This window comes from Corapipo altera, unplaced genomic scaffold, assembly GCF_003945725.1.
Source record: "Corapipo altera isolate COAL_440 unplaced genomic scaffold, ASM394572v1 60, whole genome shotgun sequence".
Taxonomy (NCBI): Eukaryota; Metazoa; Chordata; class Aves; order Passeriformes; family Pipridae; genus Corapipo; species Corapipo altera.
In genome coordinates this window covers 1647876-1663337 of record NW_020884912.1, presented here as the reverse complement: position 1 = coordinate 1663337, position 15462 = coordinate 1647876, and the positions used below count along the sequence as shown (strand labels likewise).

The window sequence follows — 15462 nt, the reverse complement described above, 5'->3', positions numbered from 1 at the left end:
TAATGTTGGTGACAAAAGGTTAAGCACATTACAGAAAAAAGTAATAAAAACTTCCAGTGTTTCAAGAGTTCTCATTCATGTCCTAGTAAGACCAACACGTAACATGTATTTCTAGATGTTGATCCTTCTAAGAATATAATCACAACCCTAACTTAGAATTTTTTTTTCAGATTCTACATTCGTAGAATCTGCTTTGAAATTTACTTAGTTCATTTGCCCAACTTTAGTTGTGGAAAGCAGCTTAGAATACTCACAATATTTAAAACATAACTAACCTGCAAGAACAAAAGAGTTTTAAAATAATGTTTGATGGTGTTTGACATTTGCCTTTGGGTGCCTTTAATTTTTTTTCAAACTTCTTTTCCTTGCAGCATTTGGATGTTTCCACCTTTAGAGTGTGTCTCAAAACCCCATTATTAGCTGTGCAGGTAGACAGCTATTCCTCGTCCCCTCTTCCCCCTACCCCCATCACTAATGTTTATCTAGATCTAAAACTACCATATTGAATTTTTATTCAAATTACTTCTGTGGAGTTTGGCAGAGATCCAATGCCAAACACAGCATTTTTGAACCCATATTTTGAATTCAAGAGGGTCTCTTACAAATATCCTGAAACAAGGCAGTTGCAGAAGTGGACTGATTTTGAAAGGTACTGAATTATCACAACTTTTGTCAAAGGAAGGTTGGATTCAAAAGGCATTATTTTGTATCATCAGAGGATCTGACTCAGTATATCCTAAGAGATAATACTATAATTGATGGAGGATTTAAAAAAAACCCCAAATTCTGGTACTTGATAAATCTGTTGCCTGTTAATTTAATGAAAAACTTGTTTCAAAAAGCACATCACTAAAGCACAGATTTTCTGTGATGGAACACTGTCAGTAATGTAACCACTAAACTCATTATCTTCACTCAGAACTAGGAAGGATAAAAACCTTCCATTTGAAATCCCCAGATAATTTCTACCGAATGACATGTAAACTAGGATTTATACTGTACCTGATATTTAATTTGGTGCTCCAACAGTGACTGCATTTTTGTCCCCACCAATGCTCATCCCAGCAGCTGCTCCCTGGCCTTTCTGTCATATGAACTCTAATTTCTTTTTTCAAAGCTCCCATTTGTGCATGTAACACAAGTAAACCCTCTGGAAACACATGAACTATTTCTCATAAATATTGTTAGTCAGCTAGTATTCTTCTCATTTTGGGGGCTTGACAACACTTCTGTGATTCCTTCAACCCTCTGATTTATCACCTTTCTAGGGCATACCCAGGACAAAGTTTTAGCTCCTGATTTTCAGATCTTCTAACTCAGAAGTATTCTTTTGCTCAATGTCTGTCTTCTACAATAAACTTTCTATTGAAAACAGATGTTAAATATTGTTCATATTCAAGATCTCTAATTCAAAACCCTTTCTGCATCTGTGGAAAAACGTTGGGAAGTTAATTGTGTCCTTTTGTGACATCAAAAGGCATTTCTGTCTGGACAAAGCTTCAGAATAACATCTAAGCAAAGATGGCATCAGGCTAACCAAGAGGCTTAGTACTCTAGCAGATAGTACTCAGAACTTTATTCAAAACTTATTAAGATGTCACCTCCATATCAAAATACCAAACACAGACACAGGTCCATTCTAATTTTATCATTACATTTGGAGAGAAGGCTTTACATTAATGTAAAGCGTTAAAATGTACTTATATAAGTGACCAATAGCTTTGTTGAGAGTGTTTTATTTATGCTTATAGCCACTTCTGAAACAATTTTATGCAAACCAATGAATCTTCATTGTAATACTTCTCACTATACTGCAATGAGGTTCTTTCCTTCTGAGATGCTGTATGCTTCTACCTAACAGTGATATGCAGATGCAAAAATAGTTACCTAAACCAAAAAACTTGAAGTTGTTCTCACTGGTAATTCTTCATGGGTGCCACTTTAAAGGGAACAAAGTGATGTTTTAAAATGAAGATTGCTTACCCCTCATTTTTTCTACAGATAGAGCCTCAGAGGCAGAGCCTCAGACGGTTGAACCTTCTCTTTCTCTGCTTGTCTTTTCTTTCTCTGAGCAGGACTGCGTAAAAGATTGGATTGATTCTGTCAAGTGGAATCGAATCCAGTTCCCACTTACAGTTGTGTCATCCACACAATCCAAACTCTTCTATTTTCTAACTCTTACCATGCTATTTGATTTCTCACAGGCTGGGCTATTACTGGCCAGTCCAGATAGGTTCTTCATATTATTTTCTGTCCCTGCAGTAACTTAACCAAACTGGTGATTTCTTTGTCTGCTGCCCTGCTCCTGGATCACACTACTCTAAAACCCTTTCCCACTGATTTAAAGAGAGGTTGCATGCATCAGGAGTGACTTCCCTTCTCTACTTTGCCTCCATATAAGTCAGAAGTAGTTTCCATCAAATTACTGTAATTTCCTAGCTGTGTTATTTCTTTTTGTCCATATTTTAAAAAAAAAATCTCTTGGTCTCTCCCCTCCCCTTCTCTCCCCCCACCTCCCAATATATAACAATTTCACGGTATCAACCCTATATACAGCCTCTGAAAGTTTTACATCATAGAGAATCTGTTTCCTACCCCTCTTTAATGCTCATTCAGAAAGGATGTGTTTACATTAACGTTTAGGTATTTAGGGCACTTTTGAAGTGAATGCCCTGCCCCAGTTGTCAGTCTCTTGTTCACTGCAGAGAGATCTCAGAGGACAAGCACTGACCACCTTTAGGGTGAAGCTGATCAACCATATGTGCTTTAGGTGTGTGTATCAGAGCCATCAGTTCCCAGGACCAAACTAAAACTAGCCTGACATGAAGCCTGCAACACACAGCAGGGTCCCCACTGTTAAGGGGTGTCCTCTGAACTGCTGATTTCATTCTACAGGTTGTACCTGTACTTGTTGTGCCACAGTACTTGTTACAGACGACATAGCCAAAGATGATAACTTCTAGACTGAATGCAGAGGATAAAAAAAGTTTTGTTTTATTCTACAAGGGTTAAGAAGCAGTAAGACACCCTCTAGTTTTAAAGGTCATGCTGCTGTTGTCAGCTATTGCCCAGAGAAGGCTGATGCTGAGAAAGGTAACAGAGTAGCACCAACATTTTTCTATTCCAACATCTTCGTATTCTGTTTTGAAAACCAGGCCCCGCTGAACTCAGGGACTTAAACGTTTTCTTTGTATCCCATATGAGGTATGATCTGTGTGACATCTATACTATTTGGTTGGGACTTAATATCACCCAGAAATTACTTCTCTCATTATTGTCAAGGTCTAGAAATAAAATTCATCTCACCATGCTTTTACAAACCCATGCCCATTCCACAGTGGTGACAAAAAATACCACCCATTTTTTCCTATTTCTCTTATAAAAATGAAAGACATTTAAACTATTCTGCTGGATTTACCTGGTACAGATATAGAACTTTGGATTAAGAATTTTATTGTTTTTTCCAGGCCCTGGTGCAATCATATTTTCCTGCTCTTATGCATATGTTTCTTGACTTCCAAAGAAACTTATTAACAGAGAGTCTACACCTGCCACCATACCTTTATCATAGCTATGATACCTGTCTTTGATCATTCTTTCTTGGTGTTATTTTCTCCTCCTCAAATTGTTCATTTTTATCATGAATGGTATTATGTTCCCCCGTCAGGGAACAAAATGTATTTTGAGTCAATTTACTAAAATAGTCACTGCTAAGTGTTATATCTGGACAAAGTTGACACCTTTGACATTTTCTAAAATGGCAAAAATAACTGTATTTAAGGTATGATTTATGGGTATTGTATGTCAGGAATTTCTATGCTATTACAGTTTCTGATACAGTAGTCTAAACTCTTTCAATGAACAAATTGCTGATTAAACAACTAGTTAATGCTTTATTAGTTTTCTGTGGTCAATTATAAAAAGTTATAAAAAAGTAAAATGCAATTTAATAATAAAGAATTGTGTAATTCTTGTTTCTTTCTCAGAACTGCTTTCTTTTGTGTATGTGGAAGAAACAATTTCTACATGGCTCAGTTTTGTAAGACACATTTCCCCCTCCCAACTAAGAGCAATCCTATGATTAAAAAGTAGACTGGAGTCTTTAAATGTCCTTCTGATTGCTCGCCTCTATTAAAAACTTCTTAAAATAATAGATAGGTTTAATTCCTCAAGCCAAAGAAAAATTATATCATCTTAAGCATTTTCCATATTTATTATATTGATGAGACTTGGCTACAGAGAAAAAAAAAAAGAAGCAAAATCTCTTGTATTGCAAGTTTTAAATGTACCAGGCTAAGGTTTACTTAATTAGAACCTCCAGGCAATAAAGGAGCCCTTTTTTAAATTCTGTGAATCTTAATATGCTAAATAATGCAAAGCTTCAACTCTTCAAGCATGAGACACACATCTGGCAGCTTAATATTTAAATTACAGAAAAAAAACCACTTCAGTAGTAATTTTCATGAAGAAAAGAATGGGAAATGTATTACAACTAAATTTAATTTCTTTTTAGATTTTTCATCCTAATTGCAAGCATTTCCCATCTTCTCTTTTATTTATTTATTTTCATACAAATTTTTTCTGTACTTTTTATTGATCTTTAATTTGAGCAGTTTCTTACTGTTACAGGCATTGAAGAATTACATTGTGTTTTTACTTAGCAAAAATTGTTCAGAAAAATCTACGAGGAATTAAAATAATGAGCTCACTGGTATAGAAAGAAAAGAGCATTGAGAGCCTTACAAATAAAATATAAAAAGAGCATGTCATGATTAAATAACAGACTTGAGTTTCTTCTCCCACCCATTTCTTAAATGTAGAATATTATTGTTTTCTTTATTCTTTTTAGTGTCCCATTTTTTTTGCCAAGATAATTACTGCTTTATTCATTTGACTCCAAAAACATTGTTAAAGTATTCATTATTTCATCAGGGCTGTTTGGAAGCGCAGTTCTGTGTGCCAAAGGAAAAAAAAATTGAACAAAGAAAACCACAGTAACCATCTTTACAAAGGTATATTTTAATATGTGTTTATGGGTTCATACATGTATCACATATATGGAATATGCAGAGACAATTTGAACTGATTATACGGCATGTGTGCATTGTGACGTTTCCAGCAGCTGTATTTTATGCTGTTTCACTGATTTCAGTAGACCTCCTCTTTCACCCCAGATGGTGCAAATACTTGCAAATGCCTCCTTTACTATGAATGTTCGATATATACAACATACACCTACACGTATGTATACATATATGTAGAAACTAAAAACGGTATCCAACTGTGACATTGTATATGTGTATATTGTATATGCCTATATCAACAATTTTAACACCTAAGAGATGATCCTGCCTGTACTGTGATTTTAGATACGCTTGATTGTCTTTTACTGAGTGGGATTGGAAATAACTTAAAAAAAAAAGGAAATAATAACTAAGTATATTTTTGGATTAGCCTCCATATGCAATACATTAAAAAGTGTCTAATACAGACCTTTATTTCTGCCACACCACTACTTCCTGAAATGTGGAATTACATTTTTGTTCATTCCACAGGTCACTGCTTTTCAGGATCTTAATGAATACACGACTTGTGTTTTCTAAGCAATGTTTATTTGAATGCTTTTTATGCCTCTGTCTTGTTCTTGATCCACAACCACACCCATACAAGAAAATTAACTTCTTTCTCTCTTCTGAAGAACACTTCCTGGGGTGTTTAAAATACCCTTCCATGTCATTCTTCTTGTGTCTATTATTTCTTTATTTCTACTTTTTCCCCTGTTTTGTATCTGTACAATTTTTATTTCCAGGAACACAGTATCCGAAGTCTTCTCTGCATTTATCATACTAACATTTCTGGAAGGTAGTAGAGAAATAACCACCTATTTGTAACTAGGATGGAGAAAGAAAAATGATCTGCATGAAGTCAGGCAGAACCTTGTTGGGAGGAGGACCAAAACCCAGCTCCTTCCTCTCCAGAGCTTTATCTTATGCACCAATACAAAAAATAATTTATGTTTTGTGGTTTGTTTTTTTCCTTTTCTTGCAGAGGATTACCAAGATTTCCATGGCAGTGCAGATGAGCACTGTGACTTGTTTTGGCCAAAGGAAGTCCAAGGAGGACATCACAAGGTACAGGTCTTGATATGGACATCATTGTTGTTGTTGTTGTGTTTCTTTAATCTACCCCTGTGAATTTTTTTATGGCCACAAAAAGACTTCACATGGCCAAGTGTATTGCTGTCTCCTACATGTATCTATAGGGAGCTAATCTCTCCAGCAAAGAAACTTCAAAGGAGTAGTAGGGAAAGAACATCCTAATGGTAATCAAATACCAGCAGCTTAATCACGTCTGTGCTGCAGGATGGTATTATTTCAGTAATGTTTAAACAAGAGACGCATCTATAACCTTCAAGCTCTCATGTACTTGTGCAGAAGATCCCTACCATTAGATACTTTTAGTATAATATTTGTAGTATCTTGGTCAAGGACATAATTAATTTGTGAACAAATATTGTGTCATCAGTACAAGTTTCCATAAAATCATATCTGCATCATGACAACACTTCCTGGGTGAAATGCTACTGAAACTTTCAGATTTACTGTAAATCCTGATGACTAAGACACAAAGAAAACTCTGTATTCCTGAGAATTGCTTCTACCCTCATTATATTATTAAATTAGGTATTTTCCAATGAAGGTTGCAATTTTTCTCCGTAAGTGTTGCTCCACTTCCGTCCTTAAATCAGCATGGTTTCAGAGAACTATAACTAAAAACCTGAATATTCAAATTAATCATTCTGGTAATTTGTCTTACCCTGCTCTAGATATACTCTGAAACATTTTTAATGCTTTTAACTGTACATGGAAGAAAATCATCACAGTACTCAGAGTACTCACAAACTTGTGTACTATGTGTTTATACCTGTACATGTGCTGTGGCACAAACACTCAATGGCCGGGAATTATTATTGCAACTTTCATAATGTGATGATCTACTTCTCTGAGTAAAAATAGATTGGCCAACTGGAAGTTCCCTCCATTTTAAATGGATAAGTTATTAAGTGATTTATTTTTTCAGGAAGTTAAGAATAACTTGGAGAAAACAGAGTTATATATAAACATAACTGCAGACTGATGTGTGCATGCACGTGTGTGTGTGGCCTTATATCTATAGGAAGGATGATTTGAGGACTTTTGGAATCAATGTAGTCGGCAAAGTAACCCAACCCATGGGAGTGGCAGAGTGAAATTCATTTCCTACAATTGCATAAAAAACATGATACCTTTGAACAAAGTGCCACGTTCTCAAAGGAACTTCAGTTGTGGGTGGCTCTCGAAGCCACATTAAAGTGACCTGGTTTCAGTGAGGTGTGTAAACCCATGGGGAATTCAGCACTGTCTAGTCCCTCTGGACTCAGTGAAATGACTGACTAGCTTACAGTTATTGACATGTTTGTATAGATTTCTGAACTGAGCCTCTTACGAGAATGCTTCTGCACAAAAGAAATGTGAGTATGTGAAATATCCTTTCAAAGGTTGTAAGAGCCTCTCCTTTTTAATGGCATGAATGAACCCTAATGTTCAGAGAGAGCCTTGTTTTAGCATGTTCAAGATCTAGGCATTTGGCCTGATTTATATCATTTGGACCTACTTGTATCTCTGGATACCATCTTGTAAAATATTTTTATGTAACAGGCATATTTAGGAAACAATGACAAACTAATGTAAAGAGCAGACTTAAGGAAGAAGACAGAAATTTCTGTAGTGATTTATTCTCCTTAGCAGTCCCTTTTCTCCTTGTAAACATATTTTTAAAATTTATTTTTTTTTAATAACCAAAACAAACAAAAAGATCTTTAAGTCTGACCTCGACTTTTTGCCCCCAAATTCATCTATGCTAAGAAGTTGCAAATAGTCTCTCATGGGCATTAGCACTTAGTTTTTGTTGTAACGAATGTACACATTATTGAATGGATTCAAGACATTGAACGGTAGCAATAAAGGAGAGGATGCTCACAGTCAGTGACTTCTGAGAGAAATAAAATATATACTCTGATTATAATCCCATCCTCATGCAGATGACTGAATTTCTGGCTTTGTATGTTAGTCAAGATCAAACACAGTCAGAGAAATTAGCTCTTAATACTCTTTAATGCCTTTGGGATTTATGTCTTAAATAATGTCTTTATATCTACTTTGCACAGGGATAGTTTCATGGAGGCAATGTCAGCAAGCAAGGTAGCCTGCACACACTACCTGTTCTGAAACCTTGACTTCTAGGAAATTAAGTTGGGCAGTTTTGTGTCTGGGTAAAATCTGTGTCTGCCTGGTCTTAGTATTTGAAAACAGGTTTCTACTCTGCCTTAACTATTCATGTTTACATAGAACCTCTTTCTGACAGTATATTCCATTGCCTGTGGCAGCTTTTCCAATGACCACTGAGAATAAGTTGATTATATCATATTTACTGATAAGAGTATGTAGGTATATGCATTTTGCAGGTATGAATATGAAGTTCTGTCTCTTATGTCTGTGAAATTCAAAATGTGGATGAGGTCAATGTAATCCAAGCTTCAGAATACAAATTTACCTTTGAGAGCAAAATGGTTTACAGAGTTTAAAAAGAAAAAAAAATCTTTGTTTTTTTCATGATTAGCAAAGTGTAAAGTGATGTGACTACATCTTATGTCAGTGCTTTCCTCTCTGGGAACTCTGAGTTTTTTTGGGATCTACAGAGTAAACTTCATAAATATGGAAGTCAAATAGGAACTTAAATCATCTAGGTTATCTTCTAGTATTGGCTAGAAAATTTCAACCACTTGCTCTGTAAAGTTGGCATCAAGGGATGTAGAATCAAAATTTGTCTTTGAGGTTACCTCTAAATAGTATACTTTTAGAGGGAGTTCTGTTACTAGTTTGAACATAACATATTTTAATTTCCACCCCTTTGTTTTCTCTGGGCTTGTTCACTAAATATTAGCAAACCCTTTACAGAACTTGGTATTGTGCCTGGGAAGGTATTAGTAGATAGTATCATTGAAATCTCCTGCAGATGTCTGCCTGATAAGTTAGGACCTCCTTATGTCTCTTGGTGGAAATGATGTTTGTCTCTCTGTCCAGGTGTGATAACACTAAGAGTGTGATGGTCACTTCAGAGAAGCAATGCCAGTGTTGAATCAGACCTTGTGCATGCAAAAATGTTGTTCCAGAGATGAGCAGAGATCAGGATTCTCTCCTTTGTAGCTCAACAAGTAGTTTAAATGAGAATAAACTGGTATGAGCACTGAAAGGTATAGTACTGTCCCTCTCCTGCTTTGTCCAGGGTGGCCTGGATCAGAATGGGTCCAGTTGAGAGCTAACTCAGTTAAATAAAAGAAAAAGAATTAAGCCAAACAGCATTAATTCCATTCCCAGACTAGTTCCCTCTGTGTGGCTTACTATGGAGCTATCTAAATTTTTGTGCTGACAGTGTGTGGTATGCAACACAGGAAAAAGCAAGCAGGTAGAGGGAGACTGGATGACTGCTGGTGTCAGCATGAGCTTACACCTCCTTGAGAAGGTTTGTCAAACCACAGCCTTATAGGAACATAAATCCATTCAGGGAACAATACTCTGTGTGCAGCTCTGGGTCCTACCAGTTAAGAAGGTTGTGAAGGTCCTTGAAGGTGTCCTGAGGACGGCAACAAAGCTGGTGACAGGGCTGGAAGGCCTGTCCTGGGAGGAACGGCTGTGCTAATTGCCTTACTATTCTAACTTGTTTTTTCTTTTCATTTAAAGATCAACTGCAATAACCCACCTGACCAACATCATGAAGAAAGATCAGGTCCTGAGAACAATGGAAGCCAAGAAGAAGAAAAAACATCTGTAGGGAGCAATTTGTACTTGGAAGAGTTAGAGAAGTATACTTTTTCGGTGTGGTAAGTGATCTCAGCAACAAATAGTTTTACAACCAAAAAGTATGTCTTGCTATTCCTGTATTCGAGAGGTACCTGCATTTAAATTAATGTTATTAGACTGCAAAAAACCCCAAAACATAAGGATTTTTTTGACTCCTTAGTATTACTTATGATTTTTTTTTTCCCCAAAAAAATTGGAAGCACATTTTTTGTCTGAGAATGCAATTTTGACATTGCTGCATTGCTTTGAGAAGCTGTGTGAGGGGAATAAATACAAAAGGATTTCTAGTATAATCTTTTAAACATTTTAAGAGTAATATGCAATCTTTCTTGGATGTTACTTTGACTATTAGTTTTCTCTTTTATAAAATACACATATGGGAAGTGTCTTAAAACGAAAAGATAAAGTGAAACTAAAAAAACTTCATCAAAACAAAGTTTTTTTCAGTTACTTATATTTCCTGGAATTTCATGTTCTAGATAATTGCAAAAACTAGACAGTTATTTGTAATTAGTAGAAAACAATGAAGATCATTTCACTAAATGAAATGATCTGATAGACTTTCACATAGCTCCATATTGTGCTTTGAATATTCAAAATCCAGCCCTCAAAACATCTCTGGCACCTATGGTCTTCTGCAAATCAGCCCCTAGGATTTCAAATACAGCAGCCAGTAAACTAACATCACAATAGAGTGGACGTCTGTGAAAATTTAGTTTTAAATTACTTCCCTATTAAAACATGAGGCAGGTTTATCTCATGGGCAAGCCAAGCAGCCTTCAATATCACTTGTCCTGTTGTTCCCTGCTCTCATTTGCCACACTCATTTGGTGCCTTAAAAGTTGGCAGAAAGTGCAGACACAAAGTGCAGACACAAAGCGCATTTTCACTATAGAAATCTGAACTCAACCCTAGAGGTGGTTAGCCCTGAGTATTGGAGGTGACAGCAATCATCTGGAAAAATAACATACACTCATACAATTAGGTTGTCATAATTCTGCTGAATTGACTATGGTTATTTTTGACAACTGAGGACTACCCCATCCTTGTCATAATAGAAGAATAGATTTTAGGGTAGCAGTGCTCATCCAAATATCCTTGCCAGCTCCCAGTGCTTCATTTTACCGACCTTAATTTTCAAATTAAATTAACCAAATTATCATCAATTATCTATCTCAAGGTGCTCGCCTTCAGTACCAGGGAACTTCACTTTCTCTCTTTCTAACGTTTAATTGTAACATTTAATTGTGTATGCCCTATTCCTGGAAGTATTCAAGGCCAGGTTGGATGGGGCCGTGGACAAACTGATCTGGTGGAAGGTGTCCTTGCTCATGACTGAGGGTTTGGATGTAGATGGCTTTTAAAATCCCTCCTAACCCCAACCATACCATGATTCTGTGTACATTTGAAATTAGCAGCATTGATACTTTATTCTTTTCAAAGTTGTTCAGCTTGAAAGTGTAGGGAAAGGGCCCCAAGTCTCTACTTCCTCAGCACTGGAGCGTTCCTGGAGCATGTGTTGGTTTCTAGTAGCTGTCCCTGCAGCAGCCTGGCCCCAGGCTTTGAAGTCTGTGTCCTTTGTGACTGCACAAGGTATCCAGAGGAGCAGAGGGAACAGGTATTTGTCTAAGTTGGTGTGCACCTCACCGTCTGATGTGGGGACTAAGAAAAAATGGCTGTCCTTTCTTCCATTTTCTTTTCTATTTCTTTTCTTTGTCCTTTGTTAGGAAGCCCATCTCTCCTTGGACTCCCATGCCTGCAGGGACACTGACTTTGCTCGGATTCCCTGGGGGAGGCATAGGTATGTCTGAGCACAGTAAGTTACAGGGCACAAACCGTATATTCCTGTTACAAAACAAAGGCTACCAGCAATGCATCAGGGTGACTGGGCTGCCTCTCCTACCTTAGGCTAGTATTTTGTTATTTCACTGTGCCATTCTATTTACTGTATCCATCATCCTGTTTGAAATAAGGACAGGTTCTTGCTTTATTTACTTATGTATTATGTTAAAGTCCCATAAGTTTGGAACAAAGCAGAACTTAGAGGGAATTTCTTCACTTTCTGCTTCACTTGTGGTCATCATCTTTATCAGCAAGAAAAAAAATAGCAAAAAAAATACTCCCCTCTTGGTCAAATAATATAGATATTACATATAGTATGTGTCCCTAAAATATATTTTTCAAACTTAGAGTTAATTCAGTTTCCCTGAGTGATTTAAGGAGAATCTGATACCTTATGAGTTGTTAGTTCCATTTGTTACCATACCAGCATGATGTTTCAATTGTTACTCACTGCTGTCTGTCTCCTCCTTTCCTTCTCTCCTACTTTCTCCATCAAAGGGCATCAACTCCTCTTTGTCTGTTTCCAGACCTTCCTTTCTTCTATGATTGCTACCTTTTAAAAAATGCAATGGAAGATAATTAGCTACTACAAAAATTTTTAATAGCACTGTAGATCTGGGGGCAGCTTAGATCTCCATAAACTTCAGAGTTTTAGATGCTCCAAGATGCAATCTGAGCAATTTCCTTGATCTTTTATTGCAGCTGGTAAATCATTTATTGGGCTAGGTTATTTTACAAAATCCTCTTTAAAAACAAAATCCCATAAAATGTATTTATCATAAAATACTGCACAACCAACAGTCTTTAAAGTTGTACATACTCTGTATTAATTAAAAGCTAGTGTTGTACTGTGACAAGTTAAAAGTATCCACTCTATCTCAGTCTCTCTCTTTCCCCCCATTCTCTCCCTGCCTCTCCCTGTAATTTTTTTCTCTCTTTCCTTTCTCTCATATTCTCTTTTCTTGTAGGGCTTGCCAAAGGGGAGATTGGCAAGAGCAAGATATTCTTTTGTGATCACAAATATTTTTCTGATAATTGTGGTGCTTTTTTTGTTTCTGTTGCTATAGCATGCTTGTCCTTTTTCATTCATATTAATTTGACAGAGTGTCTCACATCCATAGGCCATAGTCAAACCTCCTTACAGTGGGCATTATACACATATGTAATAAAAAGAGCTTTTTGGCTGCAGAAGCCCACAGCCTTCAGGTTGGGTATTGCAGCCTACACAAGTGACTTTCCCACTGTGCCCCCATACAGCCTTGTTAAAAGCATCAGGCTTTTACTTAGATCTGGTGAGCTGGAGATGAGGGGGTTGAGTCCAAAAGACTCAGGGAGATCCATGCTGTTTAGGTGTCAGGGGCAGTCACAGCCTGGGAGATGCTAAATGCTCACCGAGTGCCTTGCAGACCTTCCTGGAGAGCTGACCTCAGGACCTTGCCTTGCAATCCAGCATCACTGAACCTCTCTTCTCTGATTTTTGTGTTCCTAGAACTAACAGGTTGTGTAATCTGCAGCAGAATATGAATGTTTTTAGTGGCTATTGTCTAAATAAGGCAGGTGAGATCTGTAACCTTGAGAGAGAAGGAGGAATATTTGAAGGAATTTTGACCCTTGCAGCTCAAAGCCTACTGTCAGAAGCTCTCTAGTTCTGTTCTTCTGTTCCCTGAAACAAGCAAAATTTGAGGAAAAAATGTTCTTCAAGACTATTTGTCATTACAAAGCCAGATTTCCTGAAGATGCATAAAAATACAGATCTGAGAAATAATTTCAACACTTCAGCACTTTAACAGTGCTTTTTATGCATAGTTTTAGAGGAGAGGGGAAAAAAAATCCCAGATTTCAAAAACCTTTGTCTATCTTAATACAAAAAACATAAAGATATAAACACTTTCTGTGACTTCAGGAATCTTCAGGCTTGAGTTTATATATAAATAATGAACTAGCAGGTTCAGTAATCAAATACTTATCATCAAACACAGCTCTTAAGGGTTAATATTTCACACTATTATAAAAGTCACGATCTTCCTTTGTCTCTGTGCAATTAGCTTTTTAACAACGTGCCTGTAGCTCATACCTAGGCTAAATGCTGCTTTGAAATATTTTCTCCTGAACTCCAAATGTGTTAAGCTGACTCTGGCCAGCTTCTATAAAACTAGTTTATGATAGGGCACTGCCTTTTTTGAGGGAATACCCAGTGCCCCATGGAGCATTGCTGTGTGTTGCCTATAGCAGCTCAGTTGCAGAGGTATCAAGCAGAGGGTGAAGATGAAATAGGCTCTTGTCAGCATATGGCAGCTTGGGTAGGGTGGACAAGGCTGAAGACCTCTTTACAACCCTGCCTCTACACCTGTAGACTCTATGATGTTTACCTCCTGATTTTTTCTTTTTCCCCAAATTGAGGAGGACACTGAGGGGCAGGAAGCGTTAAATGTAAGGCGCACAATATAGTAAAATTGTTTTCTATATAAAGACAATAAACTTTCCCTTTATAATACACATGTGATTTGACACTGAAATAAATGCAGATGCTTCTTTGCTTGGTGTATTCCCTGTTGTGCTTTCTAAAACACCTTCACATATGGTTTGCCTCATTCCTGTGAAATGACTTGTTGTTTATGTCATACAAATAGAACAGATTGAATTTACACCGAGTTAGGAAGGTGATGGATCCTACGTTAGAGGAAAAACCTTGTCTGAGTGTTTAAAATTTGTTCAAAATTAGTGTTGCCTATTTGAAAAATTTCCCTGGATTATCCCTTGAGCTCTTCTAAAGATTTCATTAAAATAATAAAAAAAAAATCTGTGGCTGCCTATAAATGCAACCTTTTATTCAAATACGTAACATTTACCCAAAAACAAAGGTCAAATTTTACCAGTTTTTTACAGCTATCCTAGCAGGAACTGTTTCATTCACTATATATAAAATACTGCCATTAAGAACAGACATTCAATTTCTCTGTGAAAAGGAGAATAACCCTTTATTACTTGCTTTAAAAAGTGCTAATAATTTAAAAATTTCTGAGTAACTTCTGATAGTCCACCTAAACCATTTTGTTGTTTCTCATTCCATTTTGAAGCAAAATTAGAGGTAGGCCAGCTTTAACTCTTAGGATAAATCAGGAGTCCCACTGTTTTCTTTGAATACTTTTAAATCATTAACACATCATCCCTAAAAATACTTAAGCTTTGGTTGTATGAGCACAGAGTACTACCAGGATTAATCCTGATTCTGGAATCTTTGTGGGTACTTTTTTTTTTTCTAGGCAAGTCTCAGCAGGACACAAGTAATTATTTTTTTTAAAAACTTATTCAGGTGTCAGGTGGTGTTTACATTGTACATGTCCTCACATCTTTGAAGACTGAATTTTTACAGTAGATCAGCACATATTTCTGTACAGTTTTTGCTTTAGTCTTAGTTTCATGGAAGATTTTTCTGTTGTAGTAAAAGTTTACTTTTTGGAAAACTATTCTATAGACAAATCATTAAATATGGCTATGGCATCATTCCTACTTCCTCTGATTTTTCTGAAACTGTTTCTTCTTTTGTTGTATAGTATAATTCATAAATGAAAAAAATTCAATGAACTGCATAGATTTAGAGATTGTATTTCTTTGCTGTCTTGTGTAATGGAAGAATTATTTCCCTGTTCTGGTGCATTGTAGTAAACTTTTGCTACTGAAAGTTGAATTAGAAATAAAGTGTTTGGAAACAAATTTGAAA

The 15462-nt window shown here is 36.4% G+C and overlaps 1 protein-coding gene across 6 annotated transcripts in view; it reads left to right on the top strand.

Annotated features, from left to right (window-relative positions):
- OFCC1 (orofacial cleft 1 candidate 1) overlaps positions 1–15462 on the top strand; it is a 190313-nt gene that overhangs the window by 84440 nt on the left and 90411 nt on the right. For all 6 annotated transcript variants that reach the window (XR_003529499.1, XM_027654185.1, XM_027654187.1 and 3 more), the window contains 2 exons: positions 6049–6131; positions 9780–9919. Coding sequence is in view for 5 of the 6 variants with exons in the window: in XM_027654185.1 (XP_027509986.1) it covers positions 6049–6131; positions 9780–9919 (223 nt within the window). In the remaining variant the exon portion in view is untranslated. The remainder of the gene's footprint in view (positions 1–6048; positions 6132–9779; positions 9920–15462) is intronic.